This window comes from Glycine max, chromosome 3 (assembly GCF_000004515.6).
Source record: "Glycine max cultivar Williams 82 chromosome 3, Glycine_max_v4.0, whole genome shotgun sequence".
Taxonomy (NCBI): Eukaryota; Viridiplantae; Streptophyta; class Magnoliopsida; order Fabales; family Fabaceae; genus Glycine; species Glycine max.
In genome coordinates this window covers 36,307,548-36,332,202 of record NC_016090.4, presented here as the reverse complement: position 1 = coordinate 36,332,202, position 24,655 = coordinate 36,307,548, and the positions used below count along the sequence as shown (strand labels likewise).

Sequence of the window (24,655 nt, the reverse complement as noted above, 5' to 3'; positions counted from 1 at the left end):
ATAGGTGCGTGGATAATATGGTGAATGACCTGTTTAATGGATCTAGGATAGACTTTGATACCATCTTGGAATGTGAGTTTGAGCCTAATTCAACCCTAAAAGTTAGCTCATGTGGTGAAGGTTGTCCCCTACTTATATATTCTATCTTTGTCTTATCTAGCTAATGTGGGACTTTTGGTTTTCCCAATAGACCCATTTAATGGATATCCACGCACCAAACCCAAAAGTGTTGGACGTGAGGGGGTGTACTGAAAAAAACCCAAGTCTCACATTGGCTAGAGATAGTGTCAAGATAGAATATGTAAGTGAGAGGCAACCCTCATCCTATGAGTTAGCTTTTGGGGTTGAGTTAGGCCCAAACCCATATTCTAAAAATTCCCATCGATACTTTGCACACCAAATTTTAGAGCTTAATAACGATGGGCTGTGTCTTCTTTGTGATGGAAGGGAAAATCCACATATGATATGCCTGCCATCACAAACATTATCATTTGTTTTATATTATATATTATATAGCATGTATTATATATTATATATTGTCCTTCATTGCCTATGATTATTTACGCAGGTTGTTATGGAAAAGTTGACAGAATTTGACTTATTGAAGCATGCTAATAAACCATCATTTTCACTTAGTGGAGGGAATAAACGAAAACTGTCTGTTGCAATTGCAATGATTGGAGATCCTCCTATTGTCATTCTTGATGAGCCATCCACAGGTACAATAATAGTTATTCTCAATTATCATTTTCTCTAAACATAATGAAAATGCCTTTTATACATTTTAATTTTTAGAATTGCATTAAAAAAAATCTTGGTTCCTCGATTTAAAAGCCTAAGCTTTTAGTTCATTTGGTTCCTTGAGATGCTATAAATCCCAGTTCTCCAAGTGGTCTAGAACTCAATACTTGTTGGCTTCAATTCTATGGTCAATTTTTGTTTAAAATATTTTCTGCATTTTTATTTGTTAATCTTGTCTCAAGCCCAGTGAGCTTTGAAGTGAAGGGGCATGTTCTCCAGTCTTTGGTCATAGCTTAGGTCTTTGTGATTTTCATCACAGCATCTGGACCTCATTTCAGGAAAAAGAGTTTTTTAAGCTACATATAGATTAGCTATGTGAGACAATTTTTTTTTTTTTTTGGTGTACAGCTATGTGAGACATATTGCTATGCTTGATGAATTGAAAAAATATTATCACTAATTTTCTATATTTCTAGGTATGGATCCCATTGCCAAAAGGTTCATGTGGGATGTAATATCTAGGATCTCAACAAGGCGAGGAAAGACTGCAGTAATTCTTACTACTCACAGCATGAATGAAGCTCAAGCCTTATGTACCAGAATAGGGATAATGGTACAAGCTTATTTTTGTTTCTCTTCAAATTCTTGAGGCCCTTCCTTGCACCCACAGACATATACCCATTATTTTGTATCATTTGTGTTTTTCTGAAGGTTGGTGGACGATTACGATGCATTGGAAGTCCACAGCATCTAAAAACAAGATTTGGGAATCATCTGGAACTAGAGGTATTCATGGTTACAGTAACAAAAGGCACAGTTTCTTTGTGCTTCCTCATTTTTCCTTGACAAAAGCATCTTCAAATATGTAATTCTCTGTTTCCCTGTTTCCAGGTCAAACCTACTGAAGTGAGTTCTGCAGACTTGCAAAACCTCTGCCAAGCTATTCAAGAAAGACTTCTTGATGTCCCTTCTCATCCTAGAAGCTTACTTAATGACCTTGAAATTTGCATTGGGGGCACTGACTCCGTCACATCAGGAAATACATCCATTGCGGAGATTAGCTTGACACGAGAAATGATAGGCTTAATTGGGCGCTGGCTTGACAATGAAGAAAGAGTAAAAACACTAATCTCTGGTACACCTGTCTGTGATGGAGCTTCTCAGGAACAGTTATCAGAACAACTGTTTCGAGATGGTACGTGTGAATCTTCCATTGAAGGCTTTGCTTCTTATCATTAAAAAATTTTCAGGAAGTTAACAATCCTTTTTTCTCGGTGGAAAATGTGTATGTATACCTGCAAAAGGTCATGCATCTCTTAGTCTCATTCTCTTAATTTTTTAATAATGAATTATTGTTGTGTTTAATGTGTTTTAGTATTTACAAGCTTTTTCTCATGGTGATACATACATGTGTTAATCAAATCCTTATTATGCTTTGATTATAAATACTAAAATGTCATGATAATCTTTATTTCAAATTTAAATTATCACGCCCTTTGGACATGATAGTTTTAAATTTATTGATAAACCATGATTAAAAATGTCATGATATTTCTCATGGTGATACATACATGTGTTAATTTAAATTTAAATTTATCTTGAGATTATGCTTTGACTAAAAATAATAAGATGTCATGATATTTATTGATTAAACATTCCCTTGTATTTTTTTATTTTTTTTTGGAAGGCAAAAATATGTATATTAATATTAAACAGAACAGTACCAGAGGTACTGAAAATAACAGATACAAGACACAAAAGTGCCACCTTCCAAAAAGCAAAACAAACCCAACAATAACCCAGCACAAGGACCCCAATACATATAAACAGAAATTTAACCAAAGGCCATCATAAGATTGGTAGACCAATGGTTAAATGATGTATTGAAACCTTTCTCTCCACATTTAAGCCAGGACCAAGCTAGAATTAATGCATCATCCAGCACCTTCTGAGGTTCAAAAGGAATGCCATGAAACAGAAAGGAATTCCTATGCTGCCAGATTGTAATAGATAAGGCAATCCACCACCCGCCCCTCCTACTAAGATTTCTCCCTGCACCAAATCCATCACAGAATTGGATAAAGTGGTTAGCAGGATCAGCTGAGAAAGGTCCTATAGCCTGAATCCAGCACATGGATTCCCACCTAAGCCCCCTAGTCATTTTGCAATGAAAGAAAAGGTGCCCAGCCTCCTCATGCTGACATCCACAAAGAGGGCACATAATATCAAAGTGGTTAGGGATTTCTCCTAGCCCTCCCCTTCCTATATAACTCTAGTCTAATTCTAAATCCTGGTCAATCAATAATAAGAAACTAAAGAAAGATTATTTTCTTCTAAAATTACATAAACCATAAAGATCTATCCTCTGGTTTAACAAAAATACAATTATCTATTTTCTTGTTATGAAAGGAAAAAAAATGTCCATTGTCTTAAACTTCCACTACATACTAATCCCCTCTTGTTTTCAAATTTACATAAGTCTCCCTTTAGTTTTTAAATTAAATAACAGAGTTTTGTATTAGACTTTTTGTTATCATATGTGGCCTTTTTACTTTAAAAAACTAAATAGAAAATATTTTTTTGTTTTTGTAATCAAAGTCGTTAGGATTTCTCCTAGCCCTCCCCTTCCTATATAACTCTAGTCTAATTCTGAATCATGGTCAATCAATAATAAGAAACTAAAGAAAGATTATTTTCTTCTAAAATTAAATAAACCATAAAGCTCTATCCTCTGGTTTAACAAAAATACAATTATCTATTTTCTTGTTATGAAAGGAAAAAAAATGTCCATTGTCTTAAACTTCCACTACATACTAATCCCCTCTTGTTTTCAAATTTGCATAAGTCTCCCTTTAGTTTTTAAATTAAATAACAGAGTTTTGTATTAGACTTTTTGTTATCATATGTGGCCTTTTTACTTTAAAAAACTAAATAGAAAATATTTTTTTGTTGATGGCCTAAAACTTGAGCTTTAGTTGCTTTACCCTTGGATCAACCTTATTAAATACTAAAAATTAACTTTTCTGTAAATTGTGTGAAATTATTTTTCACGAATATCCAAATATTATCTGGTACACTTTCCATTTTTGTTATTATGTGTCAGTAAGCCGTCATGTAGATAACTTAGATATAGCTCAAGACAACAACAAAACTTTATCCCACTAGGTGAGGATCTCAAGGCAAGACATATTTATACCTCCAGCTTTCACGAGTACATAACTTAGGTGCAGCTTAGGCTGTACAAATTCCACTCATGCCTTGTGTGTATTGAATTAAAAAATCAATGCGAATCACATGATGGTTTTCACTTCTGTCAGCTTTTTGGAGAGACTAAAATATCTTGTTTATAGTTCATACTTCGTACTGTGCAAAATTCTTCGTAAATCCTTTATACTCAAATTTATTTTTGACTTATAGAAAGGTAAAGAATCAAACTTACATTTCATACATGTTAGATAACATAATGACCTTTTTTATTTCTAAATCTTAAAAAATACATAAATTCTACTCTAGTGTTAATTCCCCCCTTTCTATTGTGTTGTGATCAGGTGGCATTCCATTGCCAGTATTTTCTGAGTGGTGGCTGTCTAAACAAAAATTCTCAGAAATTGATTCTTTTATTCTCTCTTCATTTCGTGGGGCAAGATGCCAAGGGTGCAATGGTTTGAGCATCAGATATCAGGTATTTTTGAGATTCCACAAATTTTTACGTTAAAATGTTATGATTGAAAAATCTTCTAATCTTATTATCTGAATGCCTGTGTAATATATAATCATTTAAATTAGAAGTAGACTAGTTAGTAGTTTCACTTTCTAACTAATTTGTTAGGTATTCGGGGAAACAAACGCCATACAAATATGAAAATCCCACCTTTCGTGGATTTTCTCCCCATTTCTTTGGTAATTGTAGAAACGGCATTAACTATCATTGTATGTTTGCTACAACCCCATGTCATAATTTATTCACAAAAAGCTCTAAAAAAATAAAAGGATCTTTATTTTAATGAAGAAAATTTTAAAAATAGAATCTTTTAGATAAACTAATTTAAGAGTTTCTCCTTTCTCACCTTCTTTATCAAAAATATCTTTTAGATACCCTAATTTCATCTCAATTCTTGCCCTCACTAATATCTGTTTTCTCCCTTAATCTAGCACCTATGTATTGTTGATTTTATTTTTCAGAGGAAATAAATTCAGGTTTTTCCCGTATGTATTGTTGAAAATTACTCTAAATCTGCTGGAATGGGAGTGAGAATACCACATGAACAGAGTGGGGAGGTGGAGGCAGCAAGGCCTTGGTGCATGAAGCGGAAGCTGCCTGTGGTGGCACTGGCATCAACGGAGTTCCAGGGGTTCTCCTTTGGGCAAGGAAGCAATCCCAGATTTGATTTATATTGAGTTAAATAAATCGGTTTAACTTTACTTTAGATGTCATGAACCAACAAATTCCAAACAATACAGTTGTTGGGTGAAAGCACATGAATGGTTTAGAAGTCATGTCCCTTTATGCGAAGGCCCTTTGAGACATGAAGCGTGGATAATGTGCTAGTCTACCCTTGTGCTAAAATTTAAATTTTATATAAAAGAATGGGAGCAACAAGGATCAAATTCTTCTAGACCACATGGTCTTTTAGGCTTTAATACAAAGTCATAAATCAACTATCCCAAACACTTGAGCTATTGGGTGATCTTAGAATGTGAGTTTGGATCTAATTCAACATCAAATGTTAGCTCATAGGGTGAGGGTTATCCTCCACTTATATACTCTATCTTGGCATTATCTCTAGCCAATGTGGAACTTAGACTTTTGAATGGATCTAAGATAGGTTCTGATATCATCTTAGAATGTGGGTTTGGACCTATCTCAACCCCAAAAGCTAGCTCATAGGGTGAGAGTTGTCCTCCATCTATATACTCTATCTTGACACTATCTCTAGTCAATGTGGGGCTTGAGTTTTTCCCAATTGGTGAAAGTCCATTAATAGTTTTATTCTAACCAGAGCACATAATTTAAGGTATGCCTTTTTGCCCTATAGTAAGTGGGATTTGGGTCCCTCTTTTACTTGATATCTATGTTAGAGGTTCAAAGTGAAAGAACAGGTTTAAATTACAAATAGACGAGAAAAATAGATCTATATGTTTCTTCAACATGGTGACCCAACTTTCTATCATAAGTTGGTTGAAAGTCTTATTTACCTAACCATCACCAGACCAAACATCTCATTTGCTGTCCACACAGTTAGCAAATTCATGCAATTTCGTCGGCATTTGCATCTTTTCAGCAGTACTCCGTATTATTAAGTATCTACTTGGTACTTCCAGCCGTGGTCTTTTCTTCCTCACTGGTGCATCAACACAACTTCAAGCATATAGTGATTCTGATTGGGCTGGATGTCCAGACACACGGAAATCCACTACTTGCTGGTGTATGTTCTTAGGGGAAGATCCAATCTCTTGGAAATGCAAGAAACAAGACTCTGAATACCGCACCATGTCTGCTGCATTCTCTGAGATTATTTGGCTACGCAGTCTCCTTTCAAAGCTTGGTTTTTCGCAAGCAAAACCAATTCCACTACATGCTGACAATACAAGTGTCATTCAAATTGTCACAAATCTTGTTTACCATGAAAGAACGAAGCACATAGAGGTTGATTGTCATTCAATCCGGGAGGCTATGATCATCGAGTTATCACCTTACCTCATGTTTCTACATCTGTTCAATTCGTTGAAATTCTCACAAAATCCTTGACACGTTAGCGCTATAATTTCCTAGTCAGCAAATTGATGCTTTTAGACTTACCAGCATCAATTTGAGGGGAGATGTCAATGGAATTGATTAGCAAAATATTAGTTATTAATTAACACAAATTGCAGAATATTTGTTATTATTGACTCATATTTGTTGGTCATTCAAAACAATAGATCTTACGTGATTATACAGCTATAATTATCTCCTTAATTAGTTATCTCAGTTGTAGGATAACATTTATTGCAGATTGACTATTTAATGCACAAATGTAGAAATCAAATTGTATGAGCACTATTTAATGTAGAATTCTCCACAGGAGAACATAGTTTTTCATCTACAACTTTCTTAGTCTAATACATGTAGTAATTCATCTTTTGTTTACTGCAGTTACCATATAATGAAGATTTTTCCCTAGCAGATGTTTTTGGACTTCTTGAAAGAAACAGGTAAATACAAGGGCCCAGTTGTTTATTTTCCATGCTCTTGTTAAACAAAGTGACTAAATTCTACCTAAATATCTTTTACAGAAATAGATTAGGGATTGCAGAGTACAGCATCAGCCAATCAACTCTCGAGACAATATTTAATCATTTTGCAGCTAATCCATGAAGTGTCCTCATTTTACAATTCCTTTCATAAAATGCTGCTTGTTGGTTATAATGTGTTAAATGTATCAAAATGATGACATTCTTTCACTTCCCCGGCTAGAATTAAGACGGCATTGAGCGAGATTCTAAGGCCATGTATATTGTACAATCGATAATTATAGTGCCGTTAATTGTAAATATATTTACAGTACTAAGATCCTTAATCAATCTAATTGCTCTAGAAACTTAAGTTTTGTTGAGGATAATCCATATTGGGATTATCTTCAATTTGTTTTGTTCCATTCCAACACCCAATGGTGGAAAATAGGGAGAGTTCGGCAGAATCATTTTTCATCTTCCCTTGCTGAGATGGTTCTCCTTGCTTGTTGCGAAGCACACTGCAGCCATCTACTAGTCCCTGTAAGAGTACTGAAAAAATATCCTCCAAACTTCTTAATTCTTAGGCAATTGTGTTCCGCCATTTTTTCCCCCCAAATATATATCATTTTTCTGGAAATTAGTTTTCAGAATGTATTTTTGGTTGTGGGTACAAGTTTTGGAATTTAATTTCCGGAATGCGATTGATATATTTTGGAAACTAAATTCTGGAAGTGTTATGTAAATTAAATTTTGAATGTGTTAAAATTTAACAATTCTGAAAAATGATTTTTCTAAACGTGGCATTCTCTACTTAAAGGCAGTTTACGGTTGATTTTTGACAAAGACGTATGATGTTCAAAACTTGTCCTTTTATTAGACAAACTATATTCCAATTATAATCGTCTATGTGGCTTTGACAATGACGTGAATATGAAGTTCTGAACTTGTCCTTTTGTTATACTCTAACCATATTCCAATTTCCAATGTTCAAGAAGTGGAAACTTGTTCTGTCATCATTGGAATGGATTATCAAGCAAAAAAAGTATTTTTAAAATGGTGGGTGAATACAAAGAGAAAAAAAAAGTAAAAGGTGGGTGAATAAGTAAAAAGAGGTGTAGTAAAACAATTGCCCGATTCTTATTTATGTCAGCCTTATTGCATTGCATTTACAATTTCTTATTTTAGGCTGATATTGGAGAATCTTTTCAATTTTCTATTCAATGATGCACGTCCTTTATTTTCAAAATGGATACGTTGCTTTAAAGAAGAGGGTGTTGCTAGGTGCACCAGCCATATTGCTTGTGCACCCAGCAATAAATGAGTATTTTAAAAATATCCTTGTCTGATTTCTTCTTTTACCTTTTTGTTTAACGTTTTTAATGCATTCATTTGTTCATTGTCTTAGTTTCTTCTCGTTTTTTCATTTTTGTGAAAAGAGAGGTGCATTGTGGCCATTTCAGTCGAGGTGAAAGTGTTACAGAGGTATATCGGCAAGTGGTGGTTGTGGCGGTGGTTGAGGGTGGTTGTTAATAGAGGTACATCGTGTTTTTTGTTTTATTTATTTTCTGCGTATAAGACTTGCAAATTAAAGAATTCGTAAATTATTCAATCTGGATAACGCATACGAATTGTCCAATCCGTATAACTCATACGGATCTGTATGCGTTATACGGATTTATAATATTTTTTAATTTAAAATTAAAAAATATTTAGTTTTTTATTTTTTTAAATTATAAATATATTAATATGATTGTTATAAAAATTAATGTGTAAAAAAATTATTTGTTTATTTGAAATGTAATTAGTATTATTATTTTAAATATTTTTAAATAAGTATAGTTTGATAATTAATTTGTAAGTATTTGTTTTATATTTTGAAAATGATATTAATTGTAAAATAATTTACACTTATAATTTATGTATAATTTATTTGAGTCGGTGTGGTCTAAAATTGATTGATTTTTGTGTTTATAATTTGATGAATTAGAATTAAGTTCAATAATATAATTTATTTTAGTACATATGGTTCGGTTATAATTTTTTAATGTATTATATAGTTATGAATTTTAAGTAGAAAAAGTTGATGTTATTAGTTTTTAATATTTGGGTTATCAATTTTAATGTTTTATATTATTAAATGTAGTAAAAAAAATACTTAGGATTTTGTGTGATAGTATATGTATGGTGTGATTAGGGATCGTTTGTTTGTGATTGAAATTTTTGAATGTCTTGTTAAAATGTTAAAATGGACGAAGATTAGTGGAAGTATGACAGTATAATGTCTGAAGAAGTTGACATGAATTAACAAAATGAAGACGAAGCTGGTGTGAAATTAGAACATGTTGATTGTTCTGATGCGTTCAATACTTCTCAGGTATTAATATGATTTTTTGTTGTTAAACTAAGTTATTGAATGTTTGTTGAAGAGTAAAGATGTTTGGATAGCATTGTAGGTGTTTGTTACCTATGATGATGTTTTGAATTGGGCTTGAGCTGTTGCTTATGAAATTGGTTTTCTAACACTCATTATGAGGTCAGACACGAACATTGATATGAGAGGAAGGACTTCATTTGTCTTAATTGGTTGTGAAAGCAGTGATCAATATAGGTCTAGGAAGAAATATTTTGTGAGAAGAGATATTGATAGTAGGAAATGTGGGTGTCCCTTTAAACTGCGTGGAAAACTAGTGGTTGGAGGCCAAGGATGGATGGTGAAGTTAATGTGTGGGGGTCACAATCATGAAATGGTAAAGTCATTAGTTGGACATCCATACGCTAGTCAATTGACTAAGGATGAAAAAATGATTATTGTTGATATAACAAAGTCAATGGTGAAATCAAGAAATATTCTACTAATGCTGAAGGAGCATAATGCCAATAGTTATACAACAATCAAACAAATATACAATGTAAAAAGTGTATACCATTCTTCCATAAAAGGCAATGATACTGAAATGCAACAACTAATGAAGCTTTTTGAACGAGATTAGTATATTCACAGGCATAGATTAAAAGATAAAGATGTTGTACATGATATCTTCTGGTGTCATCCTGATGCAATGAAGTTATGCAATGCCTGTAATTTGGTATTTTTGATAGATAGTACCTACAAAATAAATAAGTACATACTTCCGTTACTTGACTTTGTTGGTATGACATCAATGGGGATTACGTTCTGTGCTGGTTTTTCCTATTTGGAGGGAAAATATTTAAATAATGTGGTATGGATTCTAGAATAGTGTTGAGGTCATTTTCTTAGACGTGCTGCCCTTTCTGAAGTTATTGTTACTGATAGACATCTAGCATTGATGAATGCAGTGAAAACTGTATTCCCTGAATGTACCAACTTGTTGTGTAGGTTTCACATTGACAAGAATGTCAAGGCAAAGTGTAAATCTCTGGTTGGTAAAAAAAATGAATGAGATTATGTGATGGATGCCTAGGAGAGTTTGGTTGATTGTCCTTCTGAGGATTAGTTACATGATTGCCTTAAGAAGTTTGAAATTTCTTGTTCACCATGGTCAATGTTGGTTGACTATGTCAACCAAACATGGATAATTACCCATAAAGAAAAATTTGTTAAAGTCTGGACGAATAAGATTATGCACATAGGAAACATAACAACAAACAAGCATGAAAATTGTCATTTTTTAATTACGATTTATGGACTTAAATGGATAAAAATACTTATATTTGTTTATTATTTTTTGTGTATTTCACATGCAGGGTTGAATCTGCTCATTGTGTTTTAAAAAGACTACTACAAAATATCCTTGGAGACCTATGTAATGTTTGAGAAACCATGAACAACATGATCATGCTGGAACACACTGAAATTAAGGCATCTTTTGAGACAAGTACACATGTGCTTGTACATGTTTTTAAAATTACCTTATACAAAAAAACTACTTGGCATGGTATCAAGGTATTCTTTAAACCAGTTTTCTGTTGAGTATAAGCTTGTGTTCTCGTTGTGGTTGTGTAATGAGAACTACTCATGGTCTTCCTTGTACATGCGAGCCATCTAGATATGTTGTCAGTAGCATACCTTTAGGTGTAATCCATATGTTTTGGCGAAGGTTAAGTTTTTTAGATCAAGGATTATCTAAGCCTGAGGTTAGCATAACAGAAGAGATAGAAACCATATCCAAGCGGTTTCAAGTGATGTTTGTGGCAAAGTTACTCTAAAGAGTAAATTTTGGGAAATTGCCTACCCTGAAGAAACCAATGACCAAACATCAAAGATCAACAAAGCGTGATTCGTCTTATTAGGAGTATGTTAATGCTCTACATTCTATGTGAAATAGTAATTCTTCAGTCAAACGTAGTGGATCATCATCTGACCAAGCAATTCCAAGAAGGACTATGCCGATGTTGGATCAATTTCATCCGTGAATTCATGATTTCTTTGAAAACATTGTCAATGTCAAAACTGACAGTAACTGTGGATATCGTGCAATTGTTGTCTTATTCGGTATAGGTGAAGATTCAGGGTCTTTGGTGCACAACCATTTGTTTAAAGAACTTGCCAAATGGTCTTATGAGTATATCAACCTCATTGGTGGCATAAACAGATCTGAGGAATTAAAGGGGTCCCTACTTGTTGATGGATTATCCATGGTATGTAATTTCTATTTTTTTTAGTTAAAATTTAGTTTAAATAAATGTAATCATAAAATAACATGCAGGTTACCATGGATAAGTGGATGAATATAATCGACAAGGGATATATCATTGCATCAAGGTATAATATCATCCTTGTTTCTCTATCTCTCTAACAAAGCATGACGTTTTTCCTTTTAGAAGTCAATCACCAACAGATTGTTCTGTGCATCACGTAATATATATCGGTCATGTGCATGACAATTATTTTGTTTAGGTAAATGCATCATAATCCTGTTTTTTAATTTACGAAATAAATTGTGTTATAATAATTTGAAATTGTTTGTGCATATGTAACAAGTTTTTTTAAGAGACCGTTGTCCCTTACCGCATCTAGCTTTGTTATGGTCTAGACATTGTCATCATTAGACAAAGTAGTGACCAATTCCATATATTAGTAAAATTTTGTTGATGTTGAAAACATACTATGTTGATTTAAGTGAAGAGTGAAGATTTAACTACTTATGTAATTATCATGTATTACAATAATATACAACTTTTTCATTGGAAATTCATATAATTATCCATTATACTTTACTTTCAAACGGTTGAGTGGTGCATCACAAATGAGGGGTTTTACTGCCTAGGGTTTAGTGTTACAAGTTAGGGTTTAGTGTTAATTCAAAACTTAGGTTTTTTTATGTGTCTAATATAGGGTTTATGGTTTAATTCACGACCTATGATATACGCGTTCGATACTAATATAAAAAACATGTCAAATAAAATTTGTCAAATAAAAATATTGTCAAATAAAGTAAAATGATAAACACTGTCTAAACATTTCCTAAAAAAATCAAAATGCCTTCATGTGTCTCCCATATGCCATTTTCGTCACGACCTCACATATGCATTCCACAGTGACACCTCTGGCGATCCTTAGAAAGTCTTCCATAACACTATATGCTTCTGTACCTTTTGTCGCTATCCTCAGGTTCAACAACCGTTCTAACCTTTCAGCTATTGCTTGGCAAGCATCTGCAAGTGCAAGTGCTTCCTCCATAGTTGCTGCCGCCATCGGGTACTGAGGAATATCTGGTTCAACATATGTGTCATCTTGCATGACAGGTAGATGTCTAGCTGGATCTCCGGGTTATGTCGGTCTCATGAAGGGATGAGAAATCATGTAGAATCAATCAATGTAGTCTGCTACACAATGTCCAAGCACAACACAAATCTGACCCACATGTGTAAGGTACTCAAAAAAATGCATCAATCTATCGTCAATATCTTCTAAGCATAATCTTGATGCCGAAGAATGTGGAGGAATATTCTAAACATACCCAACTTGCCGCACAACCTTCTCTGGTCGGTGTATGACAACAACTAGACCCCATCAGATATGTCCAGAAAACAAAGAAATTAGCTCGAACTCTCTAACTGCACGATGATCACCGTAACACATCCAGCAAACACCATCAGACGCCAATCTATCTAGACGCTTGCAAGACATCGACACTAGAAATGCCTTCCCAGAGTTCCAGCGGCAGACACATGGTTTCCTCTCATGATAGTCTTCAATAGTAATAACCTTAGCAACAAAAAGAAAATGCTCATAAATCCAACACTACACATATTTTCAAAACAAAAGGAAAATGTTCATAAAGTCAACATCAAAGAACAAAAAAAAAAAAATCAATTATAATTACCTGTAATAGTGTGATATATCTTGCAAGTTGTCTGGCGTTGCTCTTAGATGCATCATTCAAATTGTCATACATATGCATTAGGACGGCAGTTCCCCATTTGTAGCTTCCATTTTGGGTGAGGTCTCGAAAGGCATCCAAGAACACCACATGCACATGTGTTGCACTCTTATTAGCAAAAAGAGTGAAACCTAGCAAATGCAACAGGTAAGCCCAAGCTACTACAGTCTGGTGTCTGACATCACATTTGCTATGATAAATGTCTCGTAGCCATGATAGTCGAACATATGCCCCATGATATTGTACTGTCTCAGCTCTTGTTTCATATGCACTCACCTCAAGTAATTCAACTACAACAACACCGCTTTGTCAACATGAAGAGTCTCGAAGCTATGGAAGGTGCCTATGATGAACAGATGAAGCAAAGAGGCCAAATCATTGAGAGTGATAGTCACCTCTCCTACAGTAAGATGAAAACTGCTAGTTTCCTTATGTCACCTTTCCGCAAATGCCGATATAAGTCCCCGATCGCCAGTGTCCAAGGAACATGCAATCAGAGGACTTAATCTTATGGCAGCAACTAAGCCTTCCATCTATGCAGTAGGTCTGCTAAATTTCTAAACTTCCTTCCATGGGAGGATAGCTTCAATTCTAGATGTTCCTAAAAGAAATCAAATCATTTTAACAATAATAACAAATACTTATTAAAATATAATTTATTTAAAAATATAAATACTTTTCCATTCCAAACAATGACGACAACATGATCAACATAGGCAGTCAGAACTGATGTGTCATGTAGCCCACCTGAAAAACCCTCGGCATCAGCAACTTCATCATCAACAGCTACTTCTTCAAGTTGTTCATAGACCTCGTCAACTGCGTGATCCACATGCTGAACATCCTCAGCAACAAGGACAGCTTCTCGTTGCCTACGTGCAAATGTTGTGGGCCTTCACCACTAGGAAGCTTCATCTGAATCACGATTTACTTCTTTCCCCAGGACTCTTCCTATAACCCTATCTAAAGCCCGACCCAAACCTCTGGTTCTAACCATAATATGCACATTTAAACCAGCATAACAGTTTATATCAAAATTCAAACAATACTTCAATCAATTACTATTTAATAATTCATAAATAAAAAAATTATTATATATACATATATATTAAAATATATTTTTAATTACTTTTACATAATCAAAATAACTTCTTTATTAAAAAGCAACTTAAAAAACTGACGATAATTAATTAATTAAATTAAATAACAAGAAATATGTCTCCTTGCCTATTTTTTTTTTACAAAAAAACTAATATATAATAAATATATTAATATATTTAATTTAAAAAAACAATAACTATTTAAAAACAAAAATCAAAATAATCTATTTTTAATTAGAAAAGAATAACTATTTAAAAACCGAATTCAAAATAATATATTTATAATTAAAAAACAATAGCTATTTTAAAAAATTAATATATTTATAATTAAAAAAAATAACTATTTAAAAACATAAATCAAAATAATATATTTTAATTAAAAAAACAATAACTATCTAAAAACAAAATTCCAAATAATATATTTATACTTAATAAAAAAACAATAACTATTTAAAAACAAAAATAAAATTAATATATTTATAATTAAAAAACATTAACTATTTAAAAACAAAAATCAAATTAAGATATTTATAATTAAAAAATAAAACATTAAATATTTAGAAAAAAAATCAAATTAATATATTTATAATTAAAAAAATAAAAACATTAACTATTAAAAAACAAAAATCAAAATAATATGTTTATAATTAAATTAAAAACAATAACTATTTATATACAAAATCAAATTAATATATTTATAATTAAAAAAAATAAAACATACGGATTAGGTAATCCGTATGAGTTATACAGATTGGTTAATCCGTATAACTAATATGGATTGAGTGATCTGTATGACTTATACAGATTAGGTAATCCGTATGAGTTATACGAATTGGTTAATCCATATAACTCACATGGATTGGATGATCTGTATGAGTTATATGGATTAACCAATCTGTATGAGTTATACGGATTCTAAACATACACTAGCAACCATTAAAATCATCAAACGCTTACTCTGACGGCAGAAACGACACAACAACCGTGGAGACGACCTCAATGGCGGCAATGAAAGCTGAGGATGGCGGTGGCATGACAGAAAACACAGAGCGAAGGAAGAAGAAGCATGGAGCTGCTGCGGCATTGTTCAACCACGAGATATGAGGGAGGGTTTTTAAAATTTAAGTGAAGAACATTTTTATCACTTCACTTAAATTGTTGGTTGCACCTAACAACACCCTAAAGAAGACTATCTTTGTGGAACATGACAAAGTAATTAATGATGCACAACCCCCCAAAGTCACTTATGATCGATTTCAGGTGCACTACGATCTACGATCATCTTATTAGTACACACTAGAATTTATTAGTGTAATGTATTAAATGAGGCAGTCTAGGGACGTATGTGGATTAGAGGATGCAAATTGCATAATCATTTTGACATAGATACCATGTAATTTCTCGTAGTATGTAAGTCTTATAGACTCACCAAAGATTAAAAGAACTTCAAATTAATATAGATTGACTGATCTTTACCTTCACGTCAGTTGATTGACTTGTCATAATATTATATGACCTAGTATGGACATAGAGGCACAATCATCACAACCTTAAAGTTGTATCCCAACTCTGTTTCTGCTCTTTCCTGAAGAACATGGCTGAATCATTTGCCATCAATATTGCTAAATCACTGCTGGGGAAACTTGCATCTTGTGCTTATGAAGAGGCTTCTCGAGCCTATCGTGTGTATGAGAATCTGCAAGGGATTAAAGACACTGTCAATTGTGAAAGGTGTGTTGTTAAATGCTGAGAAGAAGTAGCATTAGCATGGGTGGCACGAATGGCTCAGGTAGATTCTCGATGTATGCTGAGATTCTGAAGATATCTTGGATGGATTTGAGTGCCAAAACATGAGAAAGCTAGTTGTCAAAGCTACAGGAAGCACCAAGATGAAGGTAGGCCACTTTTTTTCTTCGTCTAATTCTCTTGTTTTCTGTCATAGGATGGATCATCAAATCGAACATGTTAGGAGTAGATTGGATAAGATAGTAGCTGATGGAAACATGCTTGGTCAAAAAGGATTGATGTTGACCACAGACTTGTGCAAAGAAGAGAAATGGCTTATTCCCATGTTGATGCTTCAGGATTGATAGGAAGGGACAATGATAGGGAAGAAATTATCAAGCTTTTGATGCAACCTCACTCTCATGGTGACAGTGTTGGAAATAAAAGTATATGTGTTATTCCCATAGTGGGCATTGGAGGCTTGGGGAAGACCACACTTTCAAAGTTGGTGTTCAATGACAAGAGGATGGATGAACTTTTCCAATTGAAGATGTGGGTGTGTATCTCTGGTGACTTTGACATTTGGCAGATAATTATTAAAATTGTCAACTATGCTTCAGTTCCAACCATTTCCCTGGCTCAACATGAAATCATTAACAATTTAGATATTGACCAGCTACAAAGTCATTCAGATATAAGCTTTCTGGTCAGATGTTTTTACTAGTCTTTGATGACATATGGAATGAAAATCATGCAAAATGGATAGAGTTAAAAGATTTGATATAAGTTGGCACAATAGGAAGCAAAATCTTAGTGACAGCATGAACTAACCCAATTGCTTCAATGATTGTTCCCTCTTATGTTTTAAAAGGCCTTTCAATGGATAATTGTTTATCTCTTTTTGTCAAATGGGCATTTAAGGAAGGCGAAGAAAAATATTCAAAAGCTAGAGAATATTGCAAGACAATATATAGATGAGTTACATTCAAGATCATTTCTTGAAGATTTTGAGGACTTAGGCCACCTTTATTATTTCAAAGTACATGATTTGGTTCACGACCTTGCGTTGTATGTTGCGAAAGAGGAGCTTTTAGCTGTGAACTCCTGTACTCGCAACATACCTGAGCAAATAAGGCATTTATCAGTTGTTGAAAATCACTCACTTAGCCATGCTTTGTTCCATAAGTCCAGAAGAGTGAAAAATTTTTCCCATCCATGGAATGGGAATTGACAGTGAACCTCTTTGAATACATGGATAAAAAGATACAAATACTAATGGGTTTTAGATTTAAGTGATTCCTCTTTTAAGACTCTACCTCATTTAATTTCTAAATTGGAGCATTTGCGAGGTCCCAATCTTACAAATAACCGCAAAATAAAAGGACTTCCTCATTCTATATGCAAAATCCAAAATTTACAACTTTTGTCACTAAGAGGATTCATGGAGCCTGAAACATTGCCGAAGGAGTTAGTGATGTTAATCAGCCTTCAAAAATTGCTTATAACCTCAAAACAATCTATTCTAGCAAAAGATGAATTTGCAAGCTTAACCAATCTTCATACTTTGAGTTTTGAATGTTGCGGCAATTTGAAATTTTTGTTCTGAAGGTCACAATTCTCTTCTCCTAAAGTTTTGTACGTTCAATCATGTGGGAACATGGAGTCCTTACTTCTTCATATTCTCCCTAAACTAGAGGTTTTGTTTGTTATGCGATGCAAGAAGCTAAATCTGTTGTTGATCTATGGTGGCCAAATCCAAAGATTGAGGATGAAATATTTTCATCTTGAGCAATGTCCAAGGCAAGATACTTTGCCTCAATGGATTGAAGGAATCGCTGACACTTTGCAGACATTGTTAATTTTAAATTGTGATAATCTTAAGATGCTTCTTGAGTGGCTGATAACAATGACTCATCTTAAGATGCTCCAAATCTTCCAAGTGACATGCATCGCCTCATGAGCACCCTAGAAGATTTTGTTGGGTAATTAATGCTCCCACAAATAAAATTACTCACACTCACAAAGGATCGTGAGAATACAACAAAGATTACACCATAGGAAAAATAATAACAAACATAAGAATTTAACGTAGTTCGACACCTCTACGTCCACAAAATTGTCTCAAAAAAATTTCATTATCTCAAAAATGATTACAAGATTGTAACTCAGCCCAAATAGTGTATCACTTTACAAAGCTGAGTACCCCATTCAATAGTTACAAGAAATGATAACACTTTCACACAAAGACACTTTTCTCTCAACAAAGTGACTTTGTTTCACAATTTCTCTTCTCACACTCTGTCTCTTCATGTGTTGTGTTTCTCCACTAATTATCTTCTCTATTTATAGTGAAGATTGTCATCAACTATAATAAATAAGTTCTTCTTGGAAGTTAAAATAAAAAATAACTTCCAATGCATCTATTCAACTAAGGTTCATCTAGTAAAACACAATCTTTCACTTTGCATTTAAGTCACCTAAACCTTAGTGATAAAAATTCAATTCTCATATGCATGCACCTTATCTTTTGGCTTGAAACTCTATAATTGATCTATTTGAGCATAAATGGTTGTCCTGAATTATGTCAAAAATGTGTGCCACAATGCGGTGAGTATTGGTCCTTCATCTCTCACATCAGATGCCTTTCCGTTGGAGAAACAAGAGAAAGGAAACTCCGTTCTCAAATGGAGAAGCATATTCGGTTGAGATTGCAAGGTTAGCAAAACTGAATTTAAATTCTGATCATGTATGAAATATAAATTTTTTCCCATGGCTAAATTGTCCAATTCATTCAAAAAATGTTTGATATGGAACAATAGAAATTAAAGTTGCACCATTTGTAAAGATATTCTCTCGAGACATTGAGATATGTGATGTACATTAGTCTATTTTATGACACACAGTTGGTTAGAGCATTGTGTTAATAACACGAATATGTATCAGAACCACAATGTATGTTGTTGATCAATGAAAGTATTCTTACATTTCTGATTCCAAACACTTCTTGTATATCATATATGTGAGGAGTTTTTCTATCAAATATATCTAGTGAGAACACTGTCTTATATGAAAACATGAGAATAATTAATAACAACCATTATATGATGATTAAAAATAATAGATGATTAAAATTAAAATATTTAAAAACTAAAATTAAAATATAATATAACCATTAGATCTCTAAAAGATTCACCAAACAAATCATGTCTTAAAATATTTCAATTATCGTTAACTCATCATCATCATCATCACACCATGATTGTCACCACTTTCGCCATCAGGGTTGTCGTTGTCGCCACTACCACCGCTATACAACGACGATGACGATTCTGACAACAGAGGTGGTGGTGGCGGCAATGGTGTTACGCCATGGTGGTGACAATAACGATAACGACAAAGGTCATAACAACAAAGATGGTGACAACAATGGCGATAAAGGTCATAACGACAAAGTTGGTTACATTTGATGACTTGGGTGAAGGCGGCGACGATTATAGTGGTGACTGCAGTAGTAGTCATGATGGTGGTAGCAACCATCATGATGATTGTGATGGATTAAATGAGATATTTTAAAAAGTGATAATTTAAATTTTTATAGATTTTGTTTATTGTGTTTGATTAATTTATATCCTTCCCTGCAAAAATAGACAAATTTCTCAGTTACATCTATATACATATATAACGTGAAAAAAGATCATAAATTTGGGTCTACAACACACACACACAAGTAAAATTTAACAAAACAAGTATCCGCCACTCTAAAAAATTAAGACACACATGCACGCACGCACATACACACACCTAATATTAATTATTTGAAAAATTGGTGCATGATCTCTTATGTGGTGTTTGAAGGATACACACACAAGCAGAATTTAACAAAACAAGTATCTGTCAATCTAAAAAATTAAGAATCCTAATATTAATTATTTAGAAAATTGGTGCATGATCTCTTATGTGGTGTTTGAAGGATACACACACACAAAAGCAAAATTTAACAAAGCAAGTATCTGCCACTCTAAAAAATTAAGAATCCTAATATTAATTATTTGGAAAATTGGTGCATGATCTCTTATGTGGTGTTTGAAGGATTAATTAGCTTGCGATTGCTGCACCTTAAGATCCGTGGCGGCTAGCAGAAAAGGAACAACATGCTCACTCTTACTGTGTAGAAATTTTTAAGAAATAATTATAATATTTCTTTTGATAAAAATTATTTTGGTATGATAGAAATAAAAAAAATTAATTAATCTTTTGGTCTACATATTTTTGTAACTTTTCACACTATAGTCCTTAGCTTATAGAGGTACTTTTTTTTAATCTGCAAATAAGATATTTTATATAAAGAAAAGAGTACAAAGTGATACCCAAAAGTTTACAAGAGAAACCTATATCTGTAGCTATGTAGGTTACCCACCAACACAAACAAGGTAATGGTTACATTCAACTATATTTTAGTCTTTATAATTAAAAGTTCTACGTTTTAAATTTATTTTTTATCTGAACATTTTTTCTCTGTTTTAGTCCTTGTTAATTTTTTGGTAATGTAAAATTGCCATAAAATAGAGGCATAAGGACTGAAGTATAAAAAATTGCTTGTATAGGACTAAACCTAGAATTTATAACTATATGAACTAAAACAAAAAAAATGCAAATATAGGACCAAAATATTAATTAAACCAAAATTTATTACATATTTTTATTAAAAATTTTATCGTTTGAAATAAAAATCATTTTCAACTTTATGTATAATAGCCGTAAATAATTTGTAGAAGTCATTATTTATTAAAAAATTATCTGTTAAAAATTATATATATATATATATATATATATATATATATATATATATATATATATATATATATATTCTAACATAGGGAAAAGAAAAATGATCCCCGTAAGTTTTTGGATCCGTATATCCTTCCCTGCAAACTTCTACTCGCTCCAAGTTTACTTTGTCACATTAGACAACAATGAACTAATTGATACCCGCTTAAGCTTACATAAATTATGTTTCATCGGTTCTGAATCACACTACATATATAATTACAGCATATGCTATATATGCTTGAGGTGTCTTAATTAGTTCCTTGATGCATCCAATATGATATCCAAAGTAACTACAAACTAGGGCGAAAATACTCTTTGCAAGCCTAACTATCCATTAATTAATCAAATATATGACTTCCAAATATTTGATTATTACTTTTTCAGTATCTATACTGAATACTCTTAAGCTTCTATGTATAATAACATGTCTAGCTATTTGCATGACTGAGACAACATAATGCTTGCGCTTTCACTCATCTCAGCTCTATGCCTCTTCATCTCCCTCTCTCCTTGAACATCTAATCTCACTCCAAACAGCATTGGCCTTTCATCCTCTTTCTCCTCTTTTGCATGTGATGAATATTTGGCAACCAAATCAAGAAGTTCCTTGCACTTCCTTTTCATACTTGTGAGCTCAGAGTTCAACACCCCATTCTCCTTCTTGAGTCGCTTGTTTTCATCCACAAGGGTAGTGTAACCAGAAGATGATGAGATTGATGAGGACCTTTGATCTTCATCAGAGTCTTGGAGTGTTGCTTGGTTTGGTGCCTTTGGTTGTTGCTTGCTGGTCCAAGCTTTTCTTCGCCGAATCTCATGTAGAAGTTCTCTTTCACCTTTCTTGAACCTGTCATTGAAAAACTCCCATCTGCTTGTTGCAATTTTACGAAAGCCCTAAACATTTGCAACATAGATAAATGCTTTTTCAGTTTTGGTGTCAACTTTTTAAGGAAAAGAATATAGTACGGTACAAAATCCAAATCAGAGATGTGTAGAAGAAGCTCTAATAATCTATGCACCAATGGAAGTATCTAGGTCTAAACATACAGTGAATTTAATTTGCAGATACAAACTTTAACTTGCCAACTCATTTGGATTGGATATGAAACGAAAAAAAATTATTTTGAATGAAATTTATATTATTTAAATTAAACTTGATTTGGATGTAAAATTATTTATGTTCAAATGTTTTTATTCTAAAAGCAAATTAATAAAACTCATAAAATTTGTATATATTCAATGAAAATCTATTTAACGTTATTATAACTCAATCAATTTTAGAAACATTAACTAATTAAACATGTAAGTGTATATAATTACATCAAATATTTTTTAAAAATAATTTTAGATTATCCAATGTTAACTCAAATAAATGCTAGTATACGGTCCAGGAAAAGCTACTCCCTACAAATACCAGGTGGGGAATCTAAACAATTAATGTTTCTATATTAGCATGCATGTTTGGATAGTTAATTACCATAATTGATTTTGGAACTAAAATCATCATGAAGTAAAAGCAATTAATATTTGTTTGTTTTAGCTTTCAATATGATTTTGGAATTGATTACTAAAAAATTGAATCTAATTCAAGCATGCAATTAATATTCATTCCTAGAGGGAGTTTATGGGATTGATCAATAACTAGAAAATCAGAAACCTTGTTTCTTTCTCTGAAAAACAATGGAAATAGGCATACTCCAATCATTCTGCTTAATTAAGCTTTTGAATTGCAGCGACAAGCTTGGCACTACAGTGGTTAGTGGGTATGAGGACTCCCTTAATTTGTTGATGAAAAGTGGGTACACTAAAATAATCTAAAACTTCAAAACCTGGAGAGTCGATCATCATAACCACATCAAGTAGTTGAAACTCACTTGAAAAGAAAGTGAGATTTAAAAATAAATGAATTCAAATTACGGTGATGATTTGTTCATATAATAAAAAAAATATTTTAAAGAGAAACTAAAGATAATTTTATTAGTCAAAATAGATTAATATGATCAAGACAGTAACTAATAACTCAAATGGTCATATTTGGCCTTTTCATTCTTAAGAAAAATCTATATATATTTTAATCCATTAGATTGATAGATAGAGTAAATGCAAGATAAATTTAATATGTGTCAATAAAGTCTAAATTAACAATTTTATTGATTTTTGTATATATGTGTTTTTATCAAATTTAGTTAATAGAAAAAATGTTACTAAGTCTTGCACGACACCACGCCCACTAATATTGATTTTTGTATGTGTTTGACTTGAATGTTGGATGAGCAGGTATGAAATTCATTACCAGGATCGGCTTTGACCAGACACATCATATCAATACACATACCGCGTGAAAATATGTAATTAAGTGGGTAACTATAAAAACATTCATAGCAGTATTTTTTATAATGTTAATCTTGAATTCTTGATTCAGTCTTTTCTAGGAGACTTCACACACAATTAAAGCTAGCCGTACGTACGTTTACATGGAACAATTAATTATATTATAAAAATGTTATAGGAATGGAATTACTACCTGAAAGGCTGAAATCCTGTGTTGATTGTTGATCGACAAACATAAAATATATTTTCTATCTTCTGGTTACATCGCTTCTTAAATGAGAAACTTAACATCAAGCTCTTCCTTCATTTCTAATAATTAAAGAAGAAAACTATAAACTAATTAAAGCCTAATCTAGGTCAAACAAATATTGTTAACCTGTTCCATCATCATGAACTCAAGAAAACTATTTTTTCTCTCAATAAAACTTACTAGCCAAAAATGTTTTTTCATTTGTCCAGTTCGGTCTCTTGTTATTTGGAAGTTTCAATTCTCTTAAGGCAAGAAGATACATGCATATTTAAAGTGAGAAATTCAATTGTGTATTTACCATTAATTTGACTTAAAAAATTTCATAAATAAATTTCTCTTTAAATTAAAGATCAATATAGATTTTCATCATCCCACTTTACACAGCCAGCCTTTTAAGTATTTCATAGAAGTTAAATCTTTAATATAAGGTCAAGTTGTTAAAACAATAACCCTAAGCAGAAAATCATCATGTAATCATATGCTTATTATAGAGTGTAATATAATTCATACTCATACGTACATAAGTATTGAGCTGGCGCACAAAGCTAGAGAAGTTGCTGTGTTTGAAGAGTGTTGGGAGGAGATCACGAGCAAACTCCGCTGGCTGCCACACCACGAACGCCGTCCCTTCGGAATTCCATGAAACGACGTCGTCCGTGGCCGGATCGTCCACGAGCATATAAGTCTTCAACAAAAACGGTGGTGGAGTGCACTTCCTTCCACATTCCCACAACCCCTTTTCACTTGTTCCTTCCATATTTTTAAAAAAATATTTTGCTATTTTTTTCTTTGATGTCTTCCTTATTTGTATATATATAAAAAGAAATTGGTTTTTGAAGAAGAAGAGGAGGATGAAGAGAATGATCAATAAGGTTGATGAGAAGAGAAGAGAAGAAGGGCAGTTAAGAACTCCCAACCCCAACAATAGAAACCCAACACGACTCCACAGTTCATGAGAATTGCAAGAGCTTCAATATTTTCCTTCTTTCTCTCTTCCTAGCTTTCTCTCTATGAATAAATAGTTAAAACGTACGCACTAAGCCTACCCCTTTTTTTATAGAGGCTTCATGGCATGCACATTCTTTTTTCCATATAGTTAA

General features: G+C 32.8%; 2 protein-coding genes, 1 long non-coding RNA gene, 1 other non-coding gene and 2 pseudogenes across 5 annotated transcripts in view; 5 read left to right on the top strand and 1 right to left on the bottom strand.

The window, feature by feature from the left end:
- Nucleotides 1–7,322, top strand: part of LOC100803263 (ABC transporter A family member 1) — a 56,933-nt gene extending 49,611 nt beyond the window's left edge. The window contains exons 34-40 of one of the 2 annotated variants that reach the window (XM_003521124.5): nucleotides 569–719; nucleotides 1,218–1,354; nucleotides 1,453–1,527; nucleotides 1,633–1,936; nucleotides 4,290–4,423; nucleotides 6,878–6,936; nucleotides 7,018–7,322. In XM_003521124.5, coding sequence (XP_003521172.1) covers nucleotides 569–719; nucleotides 1,218–1,354; nucleotides 1,453–1,527; nucleotides 1,633–1,936; nucleotides 4,290–4,423; nucleotides 6,878–6,936; nucleotides 7,018–7,099 — 942 coding nt within the window. In that variant the 3' untranslated portion in view covers nucleotides 7,100–7,322. Of the gene's footprint in view, nucleotides 1–568; nucleotides 720–1,217; nucleotides 1,355–1,452; nucleotides 1,528–1,632; nucleotides 1,937–4,289; nucleotides 4,424–6,877; nucleotides 6,937–7,017 lie in introns of those variants that run through there. The other variant, XR_001387520.3, reaches the window with a different exon arrangement.
- On the top strand, nucleotides 5,419–5,586 carry MIR10415 (microRNA MIR10415). The gene has a single exon (NR_161679.1). It is a non-coding gene; the product is annotated as a microRNA MIR10415 (primary transcript).
- A 1,715-nt stretch (nucleotides 7,323–9,037) lies between the features above and the next one.
- Nucleotides 9,038–13,972, top strand: LOC106798089 (uncharacterized). Its single transcript, XR_001387519.3, has 2 exons — nucleotides 9,038–11,577; nucleotides 11,646–13,972. It is a non-coding gene; the product is annotated as an uncharacterized lncRNA (long non-coding RNA).
- Nucleotides 13,973–15,104: 1,132 nt separating this feature from the next.
- On the top strand, nucleotides 15,105–18,093 carry LOC106798088 (putative disease resistance RPP13-like protein 1; annotated as a pseudogene).
- LOC106798256 (disease resistance protein RGA2-like) lies at nucleotides 16,906–19,138 on the top strand (annotated as a pseudogene).
- Nucleotides 19,139–21,131: 1,993 nt separating this feature from the next.
- On the bottom strand, nucleotides 21,132–24,627 carry HSF-06 (heat stress transcription factor 6). Its single transcript, NM_001353424.1, has 2 exons — nucleotides 24,076–24,627; nucleotides 21,132–21,868 (listed from the first exon to the last, which is right to left on the bottom strand). Exons 1-2 carry the CDS (start codon nucleotides 24,310–24,312, stop codon nucleotides 21,410–21,412), a joined length of 696 nt encoding a protein of 231 aa, NP_001340353.1. The 5' UTR covers nucleotides 24,313–24,627; the 3' UTR covers nucleotides 21,132–21,409.
- Between the last annotated feature and the right edge of the window lie 28 nt (nucleotides 24,628–24,655).

Excerpts from the sequence above, each read along its gene's own strand:
- HSF-06 (NM_001353424.1), bottom strand. The coding sequence starts at position 24,312 with ATGGAAGGAACAAGTGAAAAGGGGTTGTGGGAATGTGGAAGGAAGTGC. Across the intron at positions 21,869-24,075 it reads TGCGCCAGCTCAATACTTAT|GGCTTTCGTAAAATTGCAAC; the intron begins GTACGTATGAGT and ends GCAAATGTTTAG.